Raw genomic sequence first — 22,458 nt, 5'->3', positions numbered from 1 at the left:
AGGTACAGTACCTGTGAACAGGTGAGTGTGTATTAAAGGTACAGTACCTGTGAACAGGTGAGTGTGTATTAAAGGTACAGTACCTGTGAACAGGTGAGTGTGTATTAAAGGTACAGTACCTGTGAACAGGTGAGTGTGTATTAAAGGTAAGTACCTGTGAACAGGTGAGTGTGTATTAAAGGTACAGTACCTGTGAACAGGTGAGTGTGTATTAAAGGTGTACCTATGAGTGTGTATTAAAGGTACAGTACCTGTGAACAGGTGAGTGTGTATTAAAGGTACAGTACCTGTGAACAGGTGAGTGTGTATTAAAGGTACAGTACCTGTGAACAGGTGAGTGTGTATTAAAGGTACAGTACCTGTGAACAGGTGAGTGTGTATTAAAGGTACAGTACCTGTGAACAGGTGAGTGTGTATTAAAGGTACAGTACCTGTGAACAGGTGAGTGTGTATTAAAGGTACAGTACCTGTGAACAGGTGAGTGTGTATTAAAGGTACAGTACCTGTGAACAGGTGAGTGTGTATTAAAGGTACAGTACCTGTGAACAGGTGAGTGTGTATTAAAGGTACAGTACCTGTGAACAGGTGAGTGTGTATTAAAGGTACAGTACCTGTGAACAGGTGAGTGTGTATTAAAGGTACAGTACCTGTGAACAGGTGAGTGTACCTGTGAACAGGTGATTAAAGGTACAGTACCTGTGAACAGGTGAGTGTGTATTAAAGGTACAGTACCTGTGAACAGGTGAGTGTGTATTAAAGGTAAAGTACCTGTGAACAGGTGAGTGTGTATTAAAGGTAAAGTACCTGTGAACAGGTGAGTGTGTATTAAAGGTAAAGTACCTGTGAACAGGTGAGTGTGTATTAAAGGTAAAGTACCTGTGAACAGGTGAGTGTGTATTAAAGGTAAAGTACCTGTGAACAGGTGAGTGTGTATTAAAGGTACAGTACCTGTGAACAGGTGAGTGTACCTGTGAACAGGTTGTGTAAAAGGTACAGTACCTGTGAACAGGTGAGTGTGTATTAAAGGTACAGTACCTGTGAACAGGTGAGTGTGTATTAAAGGTACAGTACCTGTGAACAGGTGAGTGTGTATTAAAGGTACAGTACCTGTGAACAGGTGAGTGTGTATTAAAGGTACAGTACCTGTGAACAGGTGAGTGTGTATTAAAGGTACAGTACCTGTGAACAGGTGAGTGTGTATTAAAGGTAAAGTACCTGTGAACAGGTGAGTGTGTATTAAAGGTACAGTACCTGTGAACAGGTGAGTGTGTATTAAAGGTACCGTACTTGTGAACAGGTGAAGACCATGTGAGGGTTCTTCTCCATCAGTCTGATCACAGTCACCCAGCTCCTGGCACACTTCCTGATGGTCTCCTCATAGGGCCACAGCCAGGCTTGATAGAGACAGGGACAGAGCAGGATATTAATCAAGCAATCACTTCCTGATGTGGAGCAGCAGGACACCACACACAATGGAGCAGCAGGACACCACACACAGAGGAGCAGCAGGACACCACACACAGAGGAGCAGCAGGACACCACACACAGTGGAGCAGCAGGACACCACACACAGTGGAGCAGCAGGACACCACACACAGAGGAGCAGCAGGACACCACACACAGAGGAGCAGCAGGACACCACACACAGAGGAGCAGCAGAACACCACACACAGTGGAGCAGCAGAACACCACACACAGTGGAGCATCTATAGACAGTGGGAGCATCAGTACACCACACACAGTGGAGCATCTATAGACAGTGGGAGCAGCAGGACACCACACACAGAGGAGCAGCAGGACACCACACACAGTGGAGCAGCAGAACACCACACACAGTGGAGCATCTATAGACAGTGGGAGCAGCAGTACACCACACACAGTGGAGCATCTATAGACAGTGGGAGCAGCAGGACACCACACACAGAGGAGCAGCAGGACACCACACACAGTGGAGCAGCAGAACACCACACACAGTGGAGCATCTATAGACAGTGGGAGCAGCAGTACACCACACACAGTGGAGCATCTATAGACAGTGGGAGCAGCAGTACACCACACACAGTGGAGCAGCGGGACACCACACACAGTGGAGCAGCAGTACACCACACACAGTGGAGCAGCAGAACACCACACACAGTGGAGCAGCGGGACACCACACACAGTGGAGCAGCAGGACACCACACACAGTGGAGCAGCAGGACACCACACACAGTGGAGCAGCAGAACACAACACACAGTGGAGCAGCAGGACACCACACACAGTGGAGCAGCAGAACACCACACACAGTGGAGCAGCAGGACACCACACACAGTGGAGCAGCAGGACACCACACACAGTGGAGCAGCAGGACACCACACACAGTGGAGCAGCAGGACACCACACACAGTGGAGCAGCAGGACACCACACACAGTGGAGCAGCAGGACACCACACACAGTGGAGCATCTATAGACAGTGGAGCAGCAGGACACCACACACAGTGGAGCAGCAGGACACCACACACAGTGGAGCAGCAGGACACCACACACAGTGGAGCAGCAGGACACCACACACAGTGGAGCAGCAGGACACCACACACAGTGGAGCAGCAGGAACACCACACACAGTGGAGCAGCAGTGACACCACACACAGTGGAGCAGCAGGACACCACACACAGTGGAGCAGCATGGAGCACCACCACACAGTGGAGCAGCAGGACACCACACACAGTGGAGCAGCAGGACACCACACACAGTGTGGAGCAGCAGGACAGGACACCACACACAGTGGAGCAGCAGTGGAGCAGCAGGACACCACACACAGTGGAGCAGCAGTACACCACACACAGTGGAGCAGCAATAGACAGTGGAGCAGCAGTAGACAGTGGAGCAGCAGTAGACAGTGGAGCAGCAGTAGACAGTGGAGCAGCGGTAGACAGTGGAGCAGCAGTAGACAGTGGAGCAGCGGTAGACAGTGGAGCAGCGGTAGACAGTGGAGCAGCGGTAGACAGTGGAGCAGCGGTAGACAGTGGAGCAGCAGTAGACAGTGGAGCAGCGGTAGACAGTGGAGCAGCGGTAGACAGTGGAACAGCAGTAGACAGTAGAACAGCAGTAGACAGTGGAGCAGCGGACAGTGGAGACAGTGGAGCAGCGGTAGACAGTGGAGCAGCAGTAGACAGTGGAGCAGCAGTGGAGACAGTGGAGCAGCAGTAGACAGTGGAGTGGAGCAGCAGTAGAGCAGCAGTAGACAGTGGAACAGCAGTAGACAGTGGAGCAGCAGTAGACAGTGGAACAGCAGTAGACAGTAGAACAGCAGTAGACAGTGGAGCAGCGGTAGACAGTGGAGCAGCAGTAGACAGTAGAACAGCAGTAGACAGTGGAGCAGAAGACAGTGGAACAGCAGTAGACAGTGGAGCAGCAGTAGACAGTGGAGCAGCAGTAGACAGTGGAACAGCAGTAGACAGTGGAGCAGCGGTAGACAGTGGAGCAGCGGTAGACAGTGGAACAGCAGTGGAACAGCAGTAGACAGTGGAGCAGCAGTAGACAGTGGAACAGCAGTAGACAGTGGAGCAGCGGTAGACAGTGGAGCAGTAGACAGTGGAGCAGCAGTGGAGACAGTAGAACAGAGCAGTAGACAGTGGAGCAGCAGTAGACAGTGGAACAGCAGTAGACAGTGGAGCAGCAGTAGACAGTGGAGCAGCAGTAGACAGTGGAGCAGCAGTAGACAGTGGAGCAGCAGTAGACAGTGGAGCAGCAGTAGACAGTAGAACAGCAGTAGACAGTGGAGCAGCAGTAGACAGTGGAACAGCAGTAGACAGTGGAGCAGCAGTAGACAGTGGAGCAGCAGTAGACAGTGGAGCAGCAGTAGACAGTGGAACAGCAGTAGACAGTGGAACAGCGGTAGACAGTGGAGCAGCAGTAGACAGTGGAGCAGCAGTAGACAGTGGAGAGCAGTGGAGACAGTGGAGCAGCAGTAGACAGTGGAGCAGCGGTGGAGCAGACAGTGGAGCAGCAGTAGACAGTGGAGCAGACAGTGGAGCAGACAGTGGAGCAGCAGTAGACAGTGGAACAGCAGTAGACAGTGGAGCAGCAGTAGACAGTAGAACAGCAGTAGACAGTGGAGCAGCAGTGGACAGTAGACAGTACAGCAGTAGTGGAGCACAGTGGAGAACAGCAGTAGACAGTGGAGCAGCAGTAGACAGTGGAGCAGCAGTAGACAGTGGAGCAGCAGTAGACAGTGGAGCAGCAGTGGAGCAGCAGTAGACAGTGGAGCAGCAGTAGACAGTGGAGCAGCAGTAGACAGTGGAGCAGCAGTAGACAGTGGAACAGCAGTAGACAGTGGAGCAGCAGTAGACAGTAGAACAGCAGTAGACAGTAGAACAGCAGTAGACAGTGGAGCAGCGGTAGACAGTGGAGCAGCGGTAGACAGTGGAGCAGCAGTAGACAGTGGAGCAGCAGTAGACAGTGGAACAGCAGTAGACAGTGGAGCAGCAGTAGACAGTGGAACAGCAGGTAGACAGTAGAACAGCAGTAGACAGTGGAGCAGCAGTAGACAGTGGAGCAGCAGTAGACAGTGGAGCAGCAGTAGACAGTGGAGCAGCAGTAGACAGTGGAGCAGCAGTAGACAGTGGAGCAGCAGTGGTAGACAGTGGAACAGCAGTAGACAGTGGAGCAGCAGTAGACAGTAGAACAGCAGTAGACAGTGGAGCAGCGGTAGACAGTGGAGCAGACAGTGGAGCAGCAGTAGACAGTAGAACAGCAGTAGACAGTGGAGCAGCAGTAGACAGTGGAACAGCAGTAGACAGTGGAACAGCAGTAGACAGTGGAGCAGCAGTAGACAGTGGAGCAGCAGTAGACAGTGGAGCAGCAGTAGACAGTGGAACAGCAGTAGACAGTAGAACAGCAGTAGACAGTGGAGCAGCAGTAGACAGTGGAGCAGCGGTAGACAGTGGAGCAGCAGTAGACAGTGGAGCAGCAGTAGACAGTGGAGCAGCAGTAGACAGTGGAGCAGCAGTAGACAGTGGAGCAGCAGTAGACAGTGGAGCAGCAGTAGACAGTAGAACAGCAGTAGACAGTGGAACAGCAGTAGACAGTGGAACAGCAGTAGACAGTGGAACAGCAGTAGACAGTGGAACAGCAGTAGACAGTAGAACAGCGGTAGACAGTGGAGCAGCAGTAGACAGTGGAGCAGCAGTAGACAGTGGAGCAGCAGTAGACAGTAGAACAGCGGTAGACAGTGGAGCAGCATTACAGGAGAACTCAGTACATGGACATAGACTAAACAAAATCAGTCATCTTGAAAGAGAGAGATGTTCACCAGAGTCAATGTGGCAGTGTCCCATAGCGTGGACAGTGTGCTGGCTCTCTCCATTCCTCTGGCTGAAGAACTTCTGAGCCAGACTCCGGGCCGCAGGAAATGAGCTGGGATTGGTCGGCTCACACAGGTTCACCATCTCATTGGCTGTGAACAGAGCCTGGTACCCACGCTGTTCCCCCTCACCCAGCAACTGAGAGGAGGCAGAAGAGAGAAGATCAACAGGCCAATGAGAAAGCAGGAACAGAACAGACTGACTAAAGTTGACAGTTACACTTCATTCACTGTTAAATGTCACAATTCCATCTGTAGGTTCGGGTTTGGAGTCAATTCCATTTAGTTAGTTTACTACTCCCGGAATTGACCCCACCCTGCTCCAGACATGACCTCTTGACCTTCTACTCCTGGAATTGACCCCACCCTGGTCCAGACATGACCTCTTGACCTTCTACTCCTGGAATTGACCCCACCCTGCTCCAGACATGACCTCTTGACCTACTACTCCTGGAATTGACCCCACCCTGGTCCAGGCATGACCTCTTGACCCACTACTCCTGGAATTGACCCCACCCTGCTCCAGACATGACCTCTTGACCTTCTACTCCTGGAAATGACCCCACCCTGCTCCAGACATGACCTCTTGACCTACTTCACATCCCATTAGGTAGTACCTTGACATTATAGAATACTGATATCTCAACATACCTTGACCATGTCTACCAGCATCTCCAAATCAGTCAGCAGCTCCCTGACTTCCGGCTTAAACACCACAAGCTCAGCCTTCTGGACAGAGTACTTCCTGTCTGGGTCAGGTGCTGCAATCATGGATCCCTGTCCCGCTCCGAAAAGACTGTTACACGCCAGCTCGACATACAGGGAGATGCTAAAAGAGACAGAAGACAGACTACAGTTTACAACACAGAACGAGAACACACTGAGGCAATCATAGATTCCTGACTCGCTGCAAACAGACCGTTACGCGCCTACTCAATGCAGAGCAGCGCTGTCCCCGACTAAACAAACGTAGTCAACCGAGAGCCTCCTGTCCTTTCAACCAATCGATCGGTTGAAATGTTTAAACTGAACACAAAAGGATTTAAATGGCAGAAAAATCCCTGAAGAACGTCTGTTAAATGACTAAAATGTCAAATGTAAATTGAATTCACCCCAAACAGGATGTAGAACCCACTAACCTGTGTGGATCATCATCCTCCAGACAGTCAGGATGTAGAACCCACTAACCTGTGTGGATCATCATCCTCCAGACAGTCAGGATGTAGAACCCACTAACCTGTGTGGATCATCATCCTCCAGACAGTCAGTCAGGATGTAGAACCCACTAACCTGTGTGGATCATCATCCTCCAGACAGTCAGTCAGGAGGTAGAACCCACTAACCTGTGTGGATCATCATCCTCCAGACAGTCAGGATGTAGAACCCACTAACCTGTGTGGATCATCATCCTCCAGACAGTCAGTCAGGATGTAGAACCCACTAACCTGTGTGGATCATCATCCTCCAGACAGTCAGGATGTAGAACCCACTAACCTGTGTGGATCATCATCCTCCAGACAGTCAGTCAGGATGTAGAACCCACTAACCTGTGTGGATCATCATCCTCCAGACAGTCAGTCAGGATGTAGAACCCACTAACCTGTGTGGATCATCATCCTCCAGACAGTCAGGATGTAGAACCCACTAACCTGTGTGGATCATCATCCTCCAGACAGTCAGGATGTAGAACCCACTAACCTGTGTGGATCATCATCCTCCAGACAGTCAGTCAGGATGTAGAACCCACTAACCTGTGTGGATCATCATCCTCCAGACAGTCAGTCAGATGTAGAACCCACTAACCTGTGTGGATCATCATCCTCCAGACAGTCAGTCAGGATGTAGAACCCACTAACCTGTGTGGATCATCATCCTCCAGACAGTCAGTCAGATGTAGAACCCACTAACCTGTGTGGATCATCATCCTCCAGACACTCAGGATGTAGAACCCACTAACCTGTGTGGATCATCATCCTCCAGACAGTCAGGATGTAGAACCCACTAACCTGTGTGGATCATCATCCTCCAGACAGTCAGGATGTAGAACCCACTAACCTGTGTGGATCATCATCCTCCAGACAGTCAGGATGTAGAACCCACTAACCTGTGTGGATCATCATCCTCCAGACAGTCAGGATGTAGAACCCACTAACCTGTGTGGATCATCATCCTCCAGACAGTCAGGATGTAGAACCCACTAACCTGTGTGGATCATCATCCTCCAGACAGTCAGTCAGGATGTAGAACCCACTAACCTGTGTGGATCATCATCCTCCAGACAGTCAGTCAGGATGTAGAACCCACTAACCTGTGTGGATCATCATCCTTCAGACAGTCAGGATGTAGAACCCACTAACCTGTGTGGATCATCATCCTCCAGACAGTCAGGATGTAGAACCCACTAACCTGTGTGGATCATCATCCTCCAGACAGTCAGGATGTAGAACCCACTAACCTGTGTGGATCATCATCCTCCAGACACTCAGGATGTAGAACCCACTAACCTGTGTGGATCATCATCCTCCAGACAGTCAGTCAGGATGTAGAACCCACTAACCTGTGTGGATCATCATCCTCCAGACAGTCAGGATGTAGAACCCACTAACCTGTGTGGATCATCATCCTCCAGACAGTCAGTCAGGATGTAGAACCCACTAACCTGTGTGGATCATCATCCTCCAGACAGTCAGGATGTAGAACCCACTAACCTGTGTGGATCATCGTCCTCCAGACACTCAGTCAGGATGTAGAACCCACTAACCTGTGTGGATCATCATCCTCCAGACAGTCAGTCAAGATGTAGCTGGTCTTCTCCCCTTCTTTGGTCAACCCCTGTCAATCAAATAACAACATCAAGGTCAACCCCTGTCAATCAAATAACAACATCAAGGTCAACCCCTGTCAATCAAATAACAACATCAAGGTCAACCCCTGTCAATCAAATAACAACATCAAGGTCAACCCCTGTCAATCAAATAACAACATCAAGGTCAACCCCTGTCAATCAAATAACAACATCAAGGTCAACCCCTGTCAATCAAATAACAACAGTCAAGGTCAACCCACTAACCTGTCAATCAAATAACAACATCAAGATGTCAACCCACTAACCTGTCAATCAAATAACAACATCAAGGTCAACCCTGTCAATCAAATAACAACATCAAGGTCAACCCCTGTCAATCAAATAACAACATCAAGGTCAACCCCTGTCAATCAAATAACAACATCAAGGTCAACCCACTAACCTGTCAATCAAATAACAAACATCAACCTGGTCAACCCCTGTCAATCAAATAACAACATCAAGGTCAACCCCTGTCAATCAAATAACCCATCAAGGTCAACCCCAGTCAATCAAATAACAACATCAAGGTCAACCCCAGTCAATCAAATAACAACATCAACAACTGTCAATCAAATAACAACATCATCAACCCCAGTCAATCAAATAACAACCCATCAAGGTCAACCCTGTCAATCAAATAACAACATCAACCTGGTCAACCCCTGTCAATCAAATAACAACATCAAGGTCAACCCCTGTCAATCAAATAACAACATCAAGGTCAACCCCTGTCAATCAAATAACAACATCAAGGTCAACCCCTGTCAATCAAATAACAACATCAAGGTCAACCCCTGTCAATCAAATAACAACATCAAGGTCAACCCCTGTCAATCAAATAACAACATCAAGGTCAACCCCTGTCAATCAAATAACAACATCAAGGTCAACCCCTGTCAATCAAATAACAACATCAAGGTCAACCCCTGAGAATCAAATAACAACATCAAGGTCAACCCCTGTCAATCAAATAACAACATCAAGGTCAACCCCTGTCAATCAAATAACAACATCAAGGTCAACCCCTGTCAATCAAATAACAACATCAAGGTCAACCCCTGTCAATCAAATAACAACATCAAGGTCAACCCCTGAGAATGATGTTTGAACAACATGCAGTAAGGCTTGATTAACACACAGTTCACATATAAACAGATTGTTATTGTGACTTTGCCCCAAGGCAAGCTGAGAGGGCCCGGAGGATGAGACTAGTCTGTTGACTTACTGTAGTGGTATGGTGGATGAGGTACTGTGGTGGTATGGTGGATGAGGTACTGTAGTGTTACTGTGGATGAGGAACTGTAGTGGTGTGGTGGTTGAGGTATGGTGGATGAGGTACTGTAGTGTTACGGTGGATGAGGTACTGTGGTGTTACGGTGGATGAGGTACTGTAGTGTTACGGTGGATGAGGTACTGTAGTGTTACGGTGGATGAGGTATTGTGGTGTTACGGTGGATGAGGTACTGTAGTGTTACGGTGGATGAGGTATTGTGGTGTTATGGTGGATGAGGTACTGTAGTGGTATGGTGGTTGAGGTATGGTGGATGAGGTACTGTAGTAGTATGGTGGTTGAGGTATGGTGGATGAGGTACTGTAGTGTTATGGTGGATGAGGTACTGTGGTGTTATGGTGGATGAGGTACTGTAGTGTTATGGTGGATGAGGTACTGTAGTGTTATGGTGGATGAGGTACTGTAGTGTTATGGTGGATGAGGTACTGTAGTGTTATGGTGGATGAGGTACTGTAGTGTTATGGTGGATGAGGTACTGCAGTGTTACGGTGGATGAGGTATTGTGGTGTTACGGTGGATGAGGTACTGTAGTGGTATGGTGGTTGAGGTATGGTGGTTAAGGTACTGTAGTGCTATGGTGGTTGAGGTATGGTGGATGAGGTACTGTAGTGGTATGGTGGTTGAGGTATGGTGGATGAGGTACTGTAGTGGTATGGTGGTTGAGGTATGGTGGATGAGGTACTGTAGTGTTATGGTGGATGAGGTACTGTAGTGTTATGGTGGTTGAGGTATGGTGGATGAGGTACTGTAGTGTTATGGTGGATGAGGTACTGTAGTGTTATGGTGGATGAGGTCCTGTAGTGTTATGGTGGTTGAGGTATGGTGGATGAGGTACTGTAGTGTTATGGTGGATTAGGTACTGTAGTGTTATGGTGGTTGAGGTGTGGTGGATGAGGTACTGTAGTGTTATGGTGGATGAGGTATGGTGGTTGAGGTATGGTGGATGAGGTACTGTAGTGTTATGGTGGATGAGGTGTGGTGGATGTGGTACTGTAGTGTTATGGTGGATGAGGTATTGTGGTTGAGGTACTGTAGTGTTATGGTGGTTAAGGTACTGTAGTGCTATGGTGGTTGAGGTATGGTGGATGAGGTACTGTAGTGGTATGGTGGATGAGGTATGGTGGATGAGGTACTGTAGTGGTATGGTGGTTGAGGTATGGTGGATGAGGTACTGTAGTGGTATGGTGGTTGAGGTACTGTAGTGTTATGGTGGTTGAAGTACTGTAGTGCTATGGTGGTTGAGGTATGGTGGATGAGGTACTGTAGTGGTAAGGTGGATGAGGTACTGTAGTGGTATGGTTGTTGAGGTATGGTGGATGAGGTACTGTAGTGGTAAGGTGGATGAGGTACTGTAGTGGTATGGTGGTTGAGGTATGGTGGATGAGGTACTGTAGTGGTATGGTGGATGAGGTACTGTAGTGTTATGGTGGTTGAGGTATGGTGGATGAGGTACTGTAGTGGTAAGGTGGATGAGGTACTGTAGTGGTATGGTGGTTGAGGTATGGTGGATGAGGTACTGTAGTGGTATGGTGGATGAGGTACTGTAGTGGTATGGTGGATGAGGTACTGTAGTGGTATGGTGGATGAGGTACTGTAGTGGTGTGGTGGATGAGGTACTGTAGTGGTGTGGTGGATGAGGTACTGTAGTGGTATGGTGGATGAGGTACTGTAGTGGTGTGGTGGATGAAGTACTGTAGTGGTGTGGTGGATGAGGTACTGTAGTGGTATGGTGGATGAGGTACTGTAGTGGTGTGGTGGATGAGGTACTGTAGTGGTATGGTGGATGAGGTACTGTAGTGGTATGGTGGATGAGGTACTGTAGTGGTGTGGTGGATGAGGTACTGTAGTGGTGTGGTGGATGAGGTACTGTAGTGGTATGGTGGATGAGGTACTGTAGTGGTGTGGTGGATGAGGTACTGTAGTGTTATGGTGGTTGAGGTACTGTAGTGGTGTGGTGGATGAGGTACTGTAGTGGTGTGGTGGATGAGGTACTGTAGTGGTGTGGTGGATGAGGTACTGTAGTGGTGTGGTGGATGAGGTACTGTAGTGGTGTGGTGGATGAGGTACTGTAGTGGTGTGGTGGATGAGGTAAGGCTCATGTGGGTGTATATAATGTTGAACCTGTACAGGTTGCTCATCCCTCCAGACCATGGCCTCTCCATCACTTTCCCAGCTCAGATGGACCTGCTTCCCTCTCCAGGAGTCTGGTATCCTCAGAGATACTTTAAACCAGCATGTCCACCATCTGTAATAAAACATTACTCATACTAGTTTGTTGGTTCACTGGTTTGTTCGTTCTTTTGCACGCTCATTCACCAACTCACTCCACTAATTCACTCACTCAGTTACTCATTCATTCATTTGTTAATTCATTCATTCATTCATTCATTCACTCACTCACTCACTCACTCACTCACTCACTCATTCACTCATTCACTCACTCATTCATTCACTCACTCACTCACTCACTCATTCATTCACTCATTCATTCACTTCATTCATTCACTCACTCATTCATTCACTCACTCATTCATTCACTCACTCACTCATTCACTCATTCATTCACTCACTCATTCACTCATTCATTCACTCACTCATTCACTCATTCACTTCACTCATTCACTCATTCACTCACTCATTCATTCATTCATTCACTCACTCACTCACTCACTCACTCACTCACTCACTCACTCACTCACTCATTCACTCATTCACTCACTCATTCATTCACTCACTCACTCACTCACTCATTCATTCACTCATTCATTCGTTCATTCATGGTATTTAACCAAACATGGTGTTCGAAGAGAGCTACTAAATATTCCAGTCCTTACGTAGGTCCAAAGGTATCACCAACTTGATAGGGCTCAAAGTTCAGTTTGACAGCCTCTAGGAAAGGGATCCGTTGCTGTGACAGAGACGAGGAGATGGACTCCAGGGGACAGGCGTCTCCATATAGTCTGGAAACAAGTCGTGTTGTAAGAAACGTGTTTTTATATGTCTCAGATCGCAACATAAAGTGCTGTCAGTGTCTCATAACCAGATCCAGAAGGGGGATTCATTACCCAGAAAACAATAGCTATTACAAGGAGCAGAGCAGTTTCTCTCTTCACCCGCGGACAATTCAAACATTTTGCACAATAAATAGAACTTCCATCTGCCCAACAAAACATTGCTACTTAGCTGGGCATATTGAGCGGGTAATGGACATGCATTTTATTGCACCTGACCGCTAGCTAAGAAATAACATTTACCTTCCCCTGAGGTTGCAGTCGGTGAAATAAATCTCAGATATGAATTTCTCAGCTCGTTCCAGAAGAGTCCGTCGGTTCTTCAGTACCGGTTGATGATACATCACTAATAATATCTCTGGTCAATGTTCGGAGAATCAATTAATTATCCACTGTGTCGTGAAGTTTAGAGAAACAACAAGGAAGGGACCATGTGGACCCGGAAGTACAATAGAAATACTATTGTCTTTGCGTTGCTCAGCCGCTAGATGTCGCTGTTGTTAAACATGTCACTAACGTTCTTGGCCGTATGATTAGCCCTCCACTACCATACTATTTAGGGGGTAAGTAATCTTACTGCATAGTGCACTAATAATTGTATGATATGAGTATAATATGAGAAAGAATATCAAATGTCAACATTTATTTAAACCAAAGGGTTTGAAAAACCATACATATAGTTATGTTATTCATGTAAAATGAGACAACTAGCACAGAGAGACTGAGTACACCATTCCCATTTCCTTTATGGTCCTTCCAAAACCTGAAGTGCCTATGTAGATGGTACATGTTATAATCTGTAGATGGTACATGTTATAATCTGTAGATGGTATATGTTATAATCTGTAGATGGTACATGTTATAATCTGTAGATGGTATATGTTATAATCTGTAGATGGTACATGTTATAATCTGTAGATGGTACATGTTATAATCTGTAGATGGTACATGTTATAATCTGTAGATGGTACATGTTATAATCTGTAGATGGTACATGTTATAATCTGTAGATGGTACATGTTATAATCTGTAGTTGGTACATGTTCTCATCACTGACTGGTACATTACTCATCAATGTCAAACGTTCCCTGAAACACTTCAGTGAGCAGGCCTTCTTAATCGACCTGGCCCGGGTATCCTGGAAGGATATTGATCTCATCCCGTCAGTAGAGGATGCCTGGATATTTTTTTAAATGCCTTCCTAACCATCTTAAATAAACATGCCCCATTCAAGAAATTTAGAACCAGGAACAGATATAGCCCTTGGTTCTCCCCAGACCTGACTGCCCATAACCAACACAAAAACATCCTTTGGCGTTCTGTATTAGCATCGAACAGCCCCCGTGATATGCAGCTGTTCAGGGAAGCTAGAAACCATTATACATAGGCAGTTAGAAAAGCCAAGGCTAGCTTTTTCAAGCAGAAATTTGCTTCCTGCAACACTAACTCAAAAAAGTTCTGGGACACTGTAAAGTCCATGGAGAATAAGAACACCTCCTCCCAGCTGCCCACTGCACTGAAGATAGGAAACACTGTCACCACTGATAAATCCACAATAATTGAGAATTTCAATAAGCATTTTTCTATGGCTGGCCATGCTCTCCACCTGGCTACCCCTACCCCGGTCAACAGCACTGCACCCCCTACAGCAACTCGCCCAAGCCTTCCCCATTTCTCCTTCTCCCAAATACGTTCAGCTGATGTTCTGAGCTGCAAAATCTGGACCCCTACAAATCAGCCGGGCTAGACAATCTGGACCCTTTCTTTCTAAAATTATCTGCCAAAATTGTAGCCACCCCTATTACTAGCCTGTTCAACCTCTCTTTCGTGTCGTCTGAGATTCCCAAAGATTGGAAAGCAGCTGTGGTCATCCCCCTCTTCAAAGGGGGGGACACTCTTGACCCAAACTGCTACAGACCTATATCTATCCTACCATGCCTTTCTAAGGTCTTCGAAAGCCAAGTCAACAAACAGATTACAGACCATTTCGAATCTCACCATACCTTCTCTGCTATGCAAGCTGGTTTCAGAGCTGGTCATGGGTGCACCTCAGCCACGCTCAAGGTCCTAAACGATATCTTAACCGCCATCGATAAGAAACATTACTGTGCAGCCGTATTCATTGATCTGGCCAAGGCTTTCGACTCTGTCAATCACCACATCCTTATTGGCAGACTCAATAGCCTTGGTTTCTCAAATGATTGCCAAGCCTGGTTCACCAACTACTTCTCTGATAGAGTTCAGTGTGTCAAATCGGAGGGTCTGCTGTCCGAACCTCTGGCAGTCTCTATGGGGGTGCCACAGGGTTCAATTCTTGGACCGACTCTCTTCTCTGTATACATCAATGAGGTCGCTCTTGCTGCTGGTGAGTCTCTGATCAACCTCTACGCAGACGACACCATTCTGTATACTTCTGGCCCTTCTTTGGACACTGTGTTAACAACCCTCCAGGCAAGCTTCAATGCCATACAACTCTCCTTCCGTGGCCTCCAATTGCTCTTAAATACAATTTAAATTGACTGAATTCCTTCTCTGAACTGTAACTCAGTAAAACCTTTTTGAAGTTGTTGTATGTTGCGTTAAAAGTTTTGTTCAGTATCGTTTTAATAATCAGATTCTTCTTAAAAATAATAATCACTCAAATGTTTACAAAAATATAGGACCCAATATGGTCCCGCTTAAAATGCATCTCATTAAGGCTTCAGAAAGCCTTCATAAACACTACATCAATGTGTCACATAGCATCTATAACTGTATGTCATGCTCTATAAAGGCTTCATAAACACTACATCAATGTGTCACAAAGCATCTATAACTGTATGTCATGCTCTATAAAGGCTTCATAAACACTACATCAATGTGTCACATAGCATCTATAACTGTACGTCATGCTCTATAAAGGCTTCATAAACACTACATCAACGTGTCACATAGCATCTATTACTGTATGTCATGCTCTATAAAGGCTTCATAAACACTACATCAATGTGTCACATAGCATCTATAACTGTACGTCATGCTCTATAAAGGCTTCATAAACACTACATCAATGTGTCACATAGCATCTATAACTGTATGTCATGCTCTATAAAGGCTTCATAAACACTACATCAATGTGTCACAAAGCATCTATAACTGTACGTCATGCTCTATAAAGGCTTCATAAACACTACATCAATGTGTCACATAGCATCTATAACTGTATGGCATGCTCTATAAAGGCTTCATAAACACTACATCAATGTGTCACATAGCATCTATAACTGTATGTCATGCTCTATAAAGGCTTCATAAACACTACATCAATGTGTCACATAGCATCTATAACTGTACGTCATGCTCTATAAAGGCTTCATAAACACTACATCAACGTGTCACATAGCATCTATAACTGTATGTCATGCTCTATAAAGGCTTCATAAACACTACATCAACGTGTCACAAAGCATCTATAACTGTATGTCATGCTCTATAAAGGCTTCATAAACACTACATCAACGTGTCACATAGCATCTATAACTGTATGTCATGCTCTATAAAGGCTTCATAAACACTACATCAACGTGTCACATAGCATCTATAACGGTATGTCATGCTCTATAAAGGCTTCATAAACACTACATCAATGTGTCACATAAACATCTATAACGGTAAGCCATGTCATGCATAAACTATAAAGGCTTCATAAACACTACATCAATGTGTCACATAGCATCTATAAACGGTATAAAGTCATTAGCTCTGATAAAGGCTTTATAAAGGGTGACATAAACAAACTGACATCAATGTGTCACATAGCATCTATAAAACATGACATAAACCTGTGCATAAAGCATAACCCATATCAAACATGACATAAACCTGTGCTTTATAAAGGGTGACATAAATGGTCAAACATGACATAAACCTGTGGGGTGACATAACCATTAATGACATAAACCTGTGCTTTAAATGACATAACCCATTAGGTCACATAAACCTGTGCTTTATAAAGGGTGGCATAACCCATTAGGTCAAACATGACATAAACCTGTGCTTTATAAAGGGTGACATAAGCCATTAGGTCAAACATGACATAAACCTGTGCTTTATAAAGGGTGACATAAGCAACGTTTAATAAAGGTCTTGTAAATTATATTAAATTGAGGGTTCACAAAGCATTCATAACCCTGTCGTACATCTTGGTAGAGCATTTCAACACCAGGATAGTGGGTTCAATTCCCGGGACCACACATACATACAAATGTATTCACGCGTGACTGTATATATTACTTTAAAGCATTTCTAGCATGGTCCAGCTTCAATATCCTCCTGGGTGCAGAGTCAATATTGGACCTGACCTCAACTTTACCCAAAATGCTGTGCTGCAGGATGACACTCCAAAGTTGGAAGGCCTTTTAAAATATTTGTTTGCAAAATTCAGTTTTTCCCCCAAATTCCGTTCTCTGTTTTCCAGGTTTCTGATTTTCCCAAATGTTTTGTGGTTCCACCTGTTTTTCACACTTAAAGACCTGACTGGGTCCAGCACCATGGATAGTTATATTGTTCTGTTAAAGACCTGACTGGGCCCAGCACCATGGATAGTTATATTGTTCTGTTAAAGACCTGACTGGGCCCAGCACCATGGATAGTTATATTGTTCTGTTAAAGACCTGACTGGGCCCAGCACCATGGATAGTTATATTGTTCTGTTAAAGACCTGACTGGGCCCAGCACCATGGATAGTTATATTGTTCTGTTAAAGACCTGACTGGGTCCAGCACCATGGATAGTTATATTGTTCTGTTAAAGACCTGACTGGGCCCAGCACCATGGATAGTTATATTGTTCTGTTAAAGACCTGACTGGGTCCAGCACCATGGATAGTTATATTGTTCTGTTAAAGACCTGACTGGGCCCAGCACCATGGATAGTTATATTGTTCTGTTAAAGACCTGACTGGGCCCAGCACCATGGATAGTTATATTGTTCTGTTAAAGACCTGAATGGGTCCAGCACCATGGATAGTTATATTGTTCTGTTAAAGACCTGACTGGGCCCAGCACCATGGATAGTTATATTGTTCTGTTAAAGACCTGACTGGGCCCAGCACCATGGATAGTTATATTGTTCTGTTAAAGACCTGACTGGGCCCAGCACCATGGATAGTTATATTGTTCTGTTAAAGACCTGACTGGGCCCAGCACCATGGATAGTTATATTGTTCTGTTAAAGACCTGAATGGGCCCAGCACCATGGATAGTTATATTGTTCTGTTAAAGACCTGACTGGGCCCAGCACCATGGATAGTTATATTGTTCTGTTAAAGACCTGACTGGGCCCAGCACCATGGATAGTTATATTGTTCTGTTAAAGACCTGACTGGGCCCAGCACCATGGATAGTTATATTGTTCTGTTAAAGACCTGACTGGGTCCAGCACCATGGATAGTTATATTGTTCTGTTAAAGACCTGAATGGGTCCAGCACCATGGATAGTTATATTGTTCTGTTAAAGACCTGACTGGGCCCAGCACCATGGATAGTTATATTGTTCTGTTAAAGACCTGACTGGGCCCAGCACCATGGATAGTTATATTGTTCTGTTAAAGACCTGACTGGGTCCAGCACCATGGATAGTTATATTGTTCTGTTAAAGACCTGACTGGGCCCAGCACCATGGATAGTTATATTGTTCTGTTAAAGACCTGACTGGGTCCCAGCACCATGGATAGTTATATTGTTCTGTTAAAGACCTGACTGGGCCCAGCACCATGGATAGTTATATTGTTCTGTTAAAGACCTGACTGGGCCCAGCACCATGGATAGTTATATTGTTCTGTTAAAGACCTGACTGGGCCCAGCACCATGGATAGTTATATTGTTCTGTTAAAGACCTGACTGGGTCCAGCACCATGGATAGTTATATTGTTCTGTTAAAGACCTGACTGGGTCCAGCACCATGGATAGTTATATTGTTCTGTTAAAGACCTGACTGGGTCCAGCACCATGGATAGTTATATTGTTCTGTTAAAGACCTGACTGGGCCCAGCACCATGGATAGTTATATTGTTCTGTTAAAGACCTGACTGGGTCCAGCACCATGGATAGTTATATTGTTCTGTTAAAGACCTGACTGGGCCCAGCACCATGGATAGTTATATTGTTCTGTTAAAGACCTGACTGGGCCCAGCACCATGGATAGTTATATTGTTCTGTTAAAGACCTGACTGGGCCCAGCACCATGGATAGTTATATTGTTCTGTTAAAGACCTGACTGGGCCCAGCACCATGGATAGTTATATTGTTCTGTTAAAGACCTGACTGGGTCCAGCACCATGGATAGTTATATTGTTCTGTTAAAGACCTGACTGGGCCCAGCACCATGGATAGTTATATTGTTCTGTTAAAGACCTGACTGGGCCCAGCACCATGGATAGTTATATTGTTCTGTTAAAGACCTGACTGGGTCCAGCACCATGGATAGTTATATTGTTCTGTTAAAGACCTGACTGGGCCCAGCACCATGGATAGTTATATTGTTCTGTTAAAGACCTGACTGGGCCCAGCACCATGGATAGTTATATTGTTCTGTTAAAGACCTGACTGGGCCCAGCACCATGGATAGTTATATTGTTCTGTTAAAGACCTGACTGGGTCCAGCACCATGGATAGTTATATTGTTCTGTTAAAGACCTGACTGGGCCCAGCACCATGGATAGTTATATTGTTCTGTTAAAGACCTGACTGGGCCCAGCACCATGGATAGTTATATTGTTCTGTTAAAGACCTGACTGGGCCCAGCACCATGGATAGTTATATTGTTCTGTTAAAGACCTGACTGGGCCCAGCACCATGGATAGTTATATTGTTCTGTTAAAGACCTGACTGGGTCCAGCACCATGGATAGTTATATTGTTCTGTTAAAGACCTGACTGGGCCCAGCACCATGGATAGTTATATTGTTCTGTTAAAGACCTGACTGGGTCCAGCACCATGGATAGTTATATTGTTCTGTTAAAGACCTGACTGGGCCCAGCACCATGGATAGTTATATTGTTCTGTTAAAGACCTGACTGGGCCCAGCACCATGGATAGTTATATTGTTCTGTTAAAGACCTGACTGGGCCCAGCACCATGGATAGTTATATTGTTCTGTTAAAGACCTGACTGGGCCCAGCACCATGGATAGTTATATTGTTCTGTTAAAGACCTGACTGGGCCCAGCACCATGGATAGTTATATTGTTCTGTTAAAGACCTGACTGGGCCCAGCACCATGGATAGTTATATTGTTCTGTTAAAGACCTGACTGGGCCCAGCACCATGGATAGTTATATTGTTCTGTTAAAGACCTGACTGGGCCCAGCACCATGGATAGTTATATTGTTCTGTTAAAGACCTGACTGGGTCCAGCACCATGGATAGTTATATTGTTCTGTTAAAGACCTGACTGGGCCCAGCACCATGGATAGTTATATTGTTCTGTTAAAGACCTGACTGGGCCCAGCACCATGGATAGTTATATTGTTCTGTTAAAGACCTGACTGGGCCCAGCACCATGGATAGTTATATTGTTCTGTTAAAGACCTGACTGGGCCCAGCACCATGGATAGTTATATTGTTCTGTTAAAGACCTGACTGGGTCCAGCACCATGGATAGTTATATTGTTCTGTTAAAGACCTGACTGGGCCCAGCACCATGGATAGTTATATTGTTCTGTTAAAGACCTGACTGGGTCCAGCACCATGGATAGTTATATTGTTCTGTTAAAGACCTGACTGGGTCCAGCACCATGGATAGTTATATTGTTCTGTTAAAGACCTGACTGGGTCCAGCACCATGGATAGTTATATTGTTCTGTTAAAGACCTGACTGGGTCCAGCACCATGGATAGTTATATTGTTCTGTTAAAGACCTGACTGGGCCCAGCACCATGGATAGTTATATTGTTCTGTTAAAGACCTGACTGGGCCCAGCACCATGGATAGTTATATTGTTCTGTTAAAGACCTGACTGGGCCCAGCACCATGGATAGTTATATTGTTCTGTTAAAGACCTGACTGGGTCCAGCACCATGGATAGTTATATTGTTCTGTTAAAGACCTGACTGGGCCCAGCACCATGGATAGTTATATTGTTCTGTTAAAGACCTGACTGGGTCCAGCACCATGGATAGTTATATTGTTCTGTTAAAGACCTGACTGGGTCCAGCACCATGGATAGTTATATTGTTCTGTTAAAGACCTGACTGGGCCCAGCACCATGGATAGTTATATTGTTCTGTTAAAGACCTGACTGGGTCCAGCACCATGGATAGTTATATTGTTCTGTTAAAGACCTGACTGGGCCCAGCACCATGGATAGTTATATTGTTCTGTTAAAGACCTGACTGGGTCCAGCACCATGGATAGTTATATTGTTCTGTTAAAGACCTGACTGGGTCCAGCACCATGGATAGTTATATTGTTCTGTTAAAGACCTGACTGGGCCCAGCACCATGGATAGTTATATTGTTCTGTTAAAGACCTGACTGGGCCCAGCACCATGGATAGTTATATTGTTCTGTTAAAGACCTGACTGGGTCCAGCACCATGGATAGTTATATTGTTCTGTTAAAGACCTGACTGGGTCCAGCACCATGGATAGTTATATTGTTCTGTTAAAGACCTGACTGGGCCCAGCACCATGGATAGTTATATTGTTCTGTTAAAGACCTGACTGGGCCCAGCACCATGGATAGTTATATTGTTCTGTTAAAGACCTGACTGGGCCCAGCACCATGGATAGTTATATTGTTCTGTTAAAGACCTGACTGGGTCCAGCACCATGGATAGTTATATTGTTCTGTTAAAGACCTGACTGGGCCCAGCACCATGGATAGTTATATTGTTCTGTTAAAGACCTGACTGTAGACCAGCACTGTTAAAGACAGTGGATAGTTATATTGTTCTGTTAAAGACCTGACTGGGCCCAGCACCATGGATAGACTATATTGTTCTGTTAAAGACCTGACAGGGCCCAGCACCATGGATACAGTTATATTGTTCAGTTAAAGACCTGACTGGGTACAGCACCATGGATACTTATATTGTTACTGTTAAAGACCTGACTGTGGCCCAGCACCATGGATAGTTATATTGTTCTGTTAAAGACCTGAATGGGCCCAGCACCATGGATAGTTATATTGTTCTGTTAAAGACCTGACTGGGTACAGTACCAGAAGACTACCGGGTATGGATCAGTTACTGTGGTTGTAGACTACAGTAGACTACAGTGGTACAGTAGACCACAGTAGAAAGACTACTTTAATGGTACAGTAGACTACAGTAGACGACAGTGGTACAGTAGACTACAGAAGACGACAGTGGTACAGTAGACTACAGTAGACTACAGTGGTACAGTAGACTACAGTAGACTACAGTGGTACAGTAGACAACAGAAGACTACAGTGGTACAGTAGACTACAGTGGTACAGTAGACAACAGAAGACTACCGTGGTACAGTAGACAACAGAAGACTACCGTGGTACAGTAGACAACAGAAGACTACAGTGGTACAGTAGACTACAGTGGTACAGAAGACTACAGTGGTACAGTAGACAACAGAAGACTACCGTGGTACAGTAGACTACCGTGGTACAGTAGACAACAGAAGACTACAGTGGTACAGTAGACAACAGAAGACTACCGTGGTACAGTAGATTACAGTGGTACAGTAGACAACAGAACACTACAGTGGTACAGTAGACTACAGTAGACTACAGTGGTACAGTAGACTACAGTAGACTACAGTGGTACAGTAGACTACAGTAGACTACAGTGGTACAGTAGATTACAGTGGTACAGTAGACTACAGTAGACTACAGTGGTACAGTAGATTACAGTGGTACAGTAGACTACAGTAGACTACAGTGGTACAGTAGATTACAGTGGTACAGTAGACTACAGTAGACTACAGTGTTACAGTAGACTACAGTGGTA

At 45.6% G+C, this 22,458-nt stretch overlaps 1 protein-coding gene and 1 long non-coding RNA gene across 4 annotated transcripts in view; one reads left to right on the top strand and one right to left on the bottom strand.

Moving 5' to 3' along the window:
* Positions 1 to 12,965, bottom strand: part of man2c1 (mannosidase, alpha, class 2C, member 1) — a 50,781-nt gene extending 37,816 nt beyond the window's left edge. Inside the window, exons 1-7 of the mRNA XM_052506225.1 lie at positions 12,741 to 12,965; positions 12,321 to 12,446; positions 11,608 to 11,731; positions 8,109 to 8,179; positions 5,999 to 6,176; positions 5,297 to 5,486; positions 1,288 to 1,394 (exon numbers count right to left, since the gene is read on the bottom strand). Coding sequence (XP_052362185.1) covers positions 1,288 to 1,394; positions 5,297 to 5,486; positions 5,999 to 6,176; positions 8,109 to 8,179; positions 11,608 to 11,731; positions 12,321 to 12,446; positions 12,741 to 12,841 — 897 coding nt within the window. The 5' untranslated portion in view covers positions 12,842 to 12,965. The remainder of the gene's footprint in view (positions 1 to 1,287; positions 1,395 to 5,296; positions 5,487 to 5,998; positions 6,177 to 8,108; positions 8,180 to 11,607; positions 11,732 to 12,320; positions 12,447 to 12,740) is intronic.
* LOC127922454 (uncharacterized) lies at positions 8,186 to 9,269 on the top strand. 3 transcript variants are annotated; one of them, XR_008111401.1, is made up of 4 exons: positions 8,186 to 8,369; positions 8,516 to 8,581; positions 8,883 to 9,113; positions 9,147 to 9,269. It is a non-coding gene; the product is annotated as an uncharacterized LOC127922454 (long non-coding RNA). The 3 variants fall into 3 exon arrangements; XR_008111402.1 differs by lacking the exon at positions 8,516 to 8,581; XR_008111400.1 differs by lacking the exon at positions 8,186 to 8,369 and having other exon boundaries at positions 8,489 to 8,581.
* Positions 12,966 to 22,458: the final 9,493 nt, after the last annotated feature.

Source organism: Oncorhynchus keta, unplaced genomic scaffold (genome assembly GCF_023373465.1).
Source record: "Oncorhynchus keta strain PuntledgeMale-10-30-2019 unplaced genomic scaffold, Oket_V2 Un_contig_25742_pilon_pilon, whole genome shotgun sequence".
Taxonomy (NCBI): Eukaryota; Metazoa; Chordata; class Actinopteri; order Salmoniformes; family Salmonidae; genus Oncorhynchus; species Oncorhynchus keta.
This window is presented reverse-complemented; position numbering and strand designations above follow the sequence as displayed.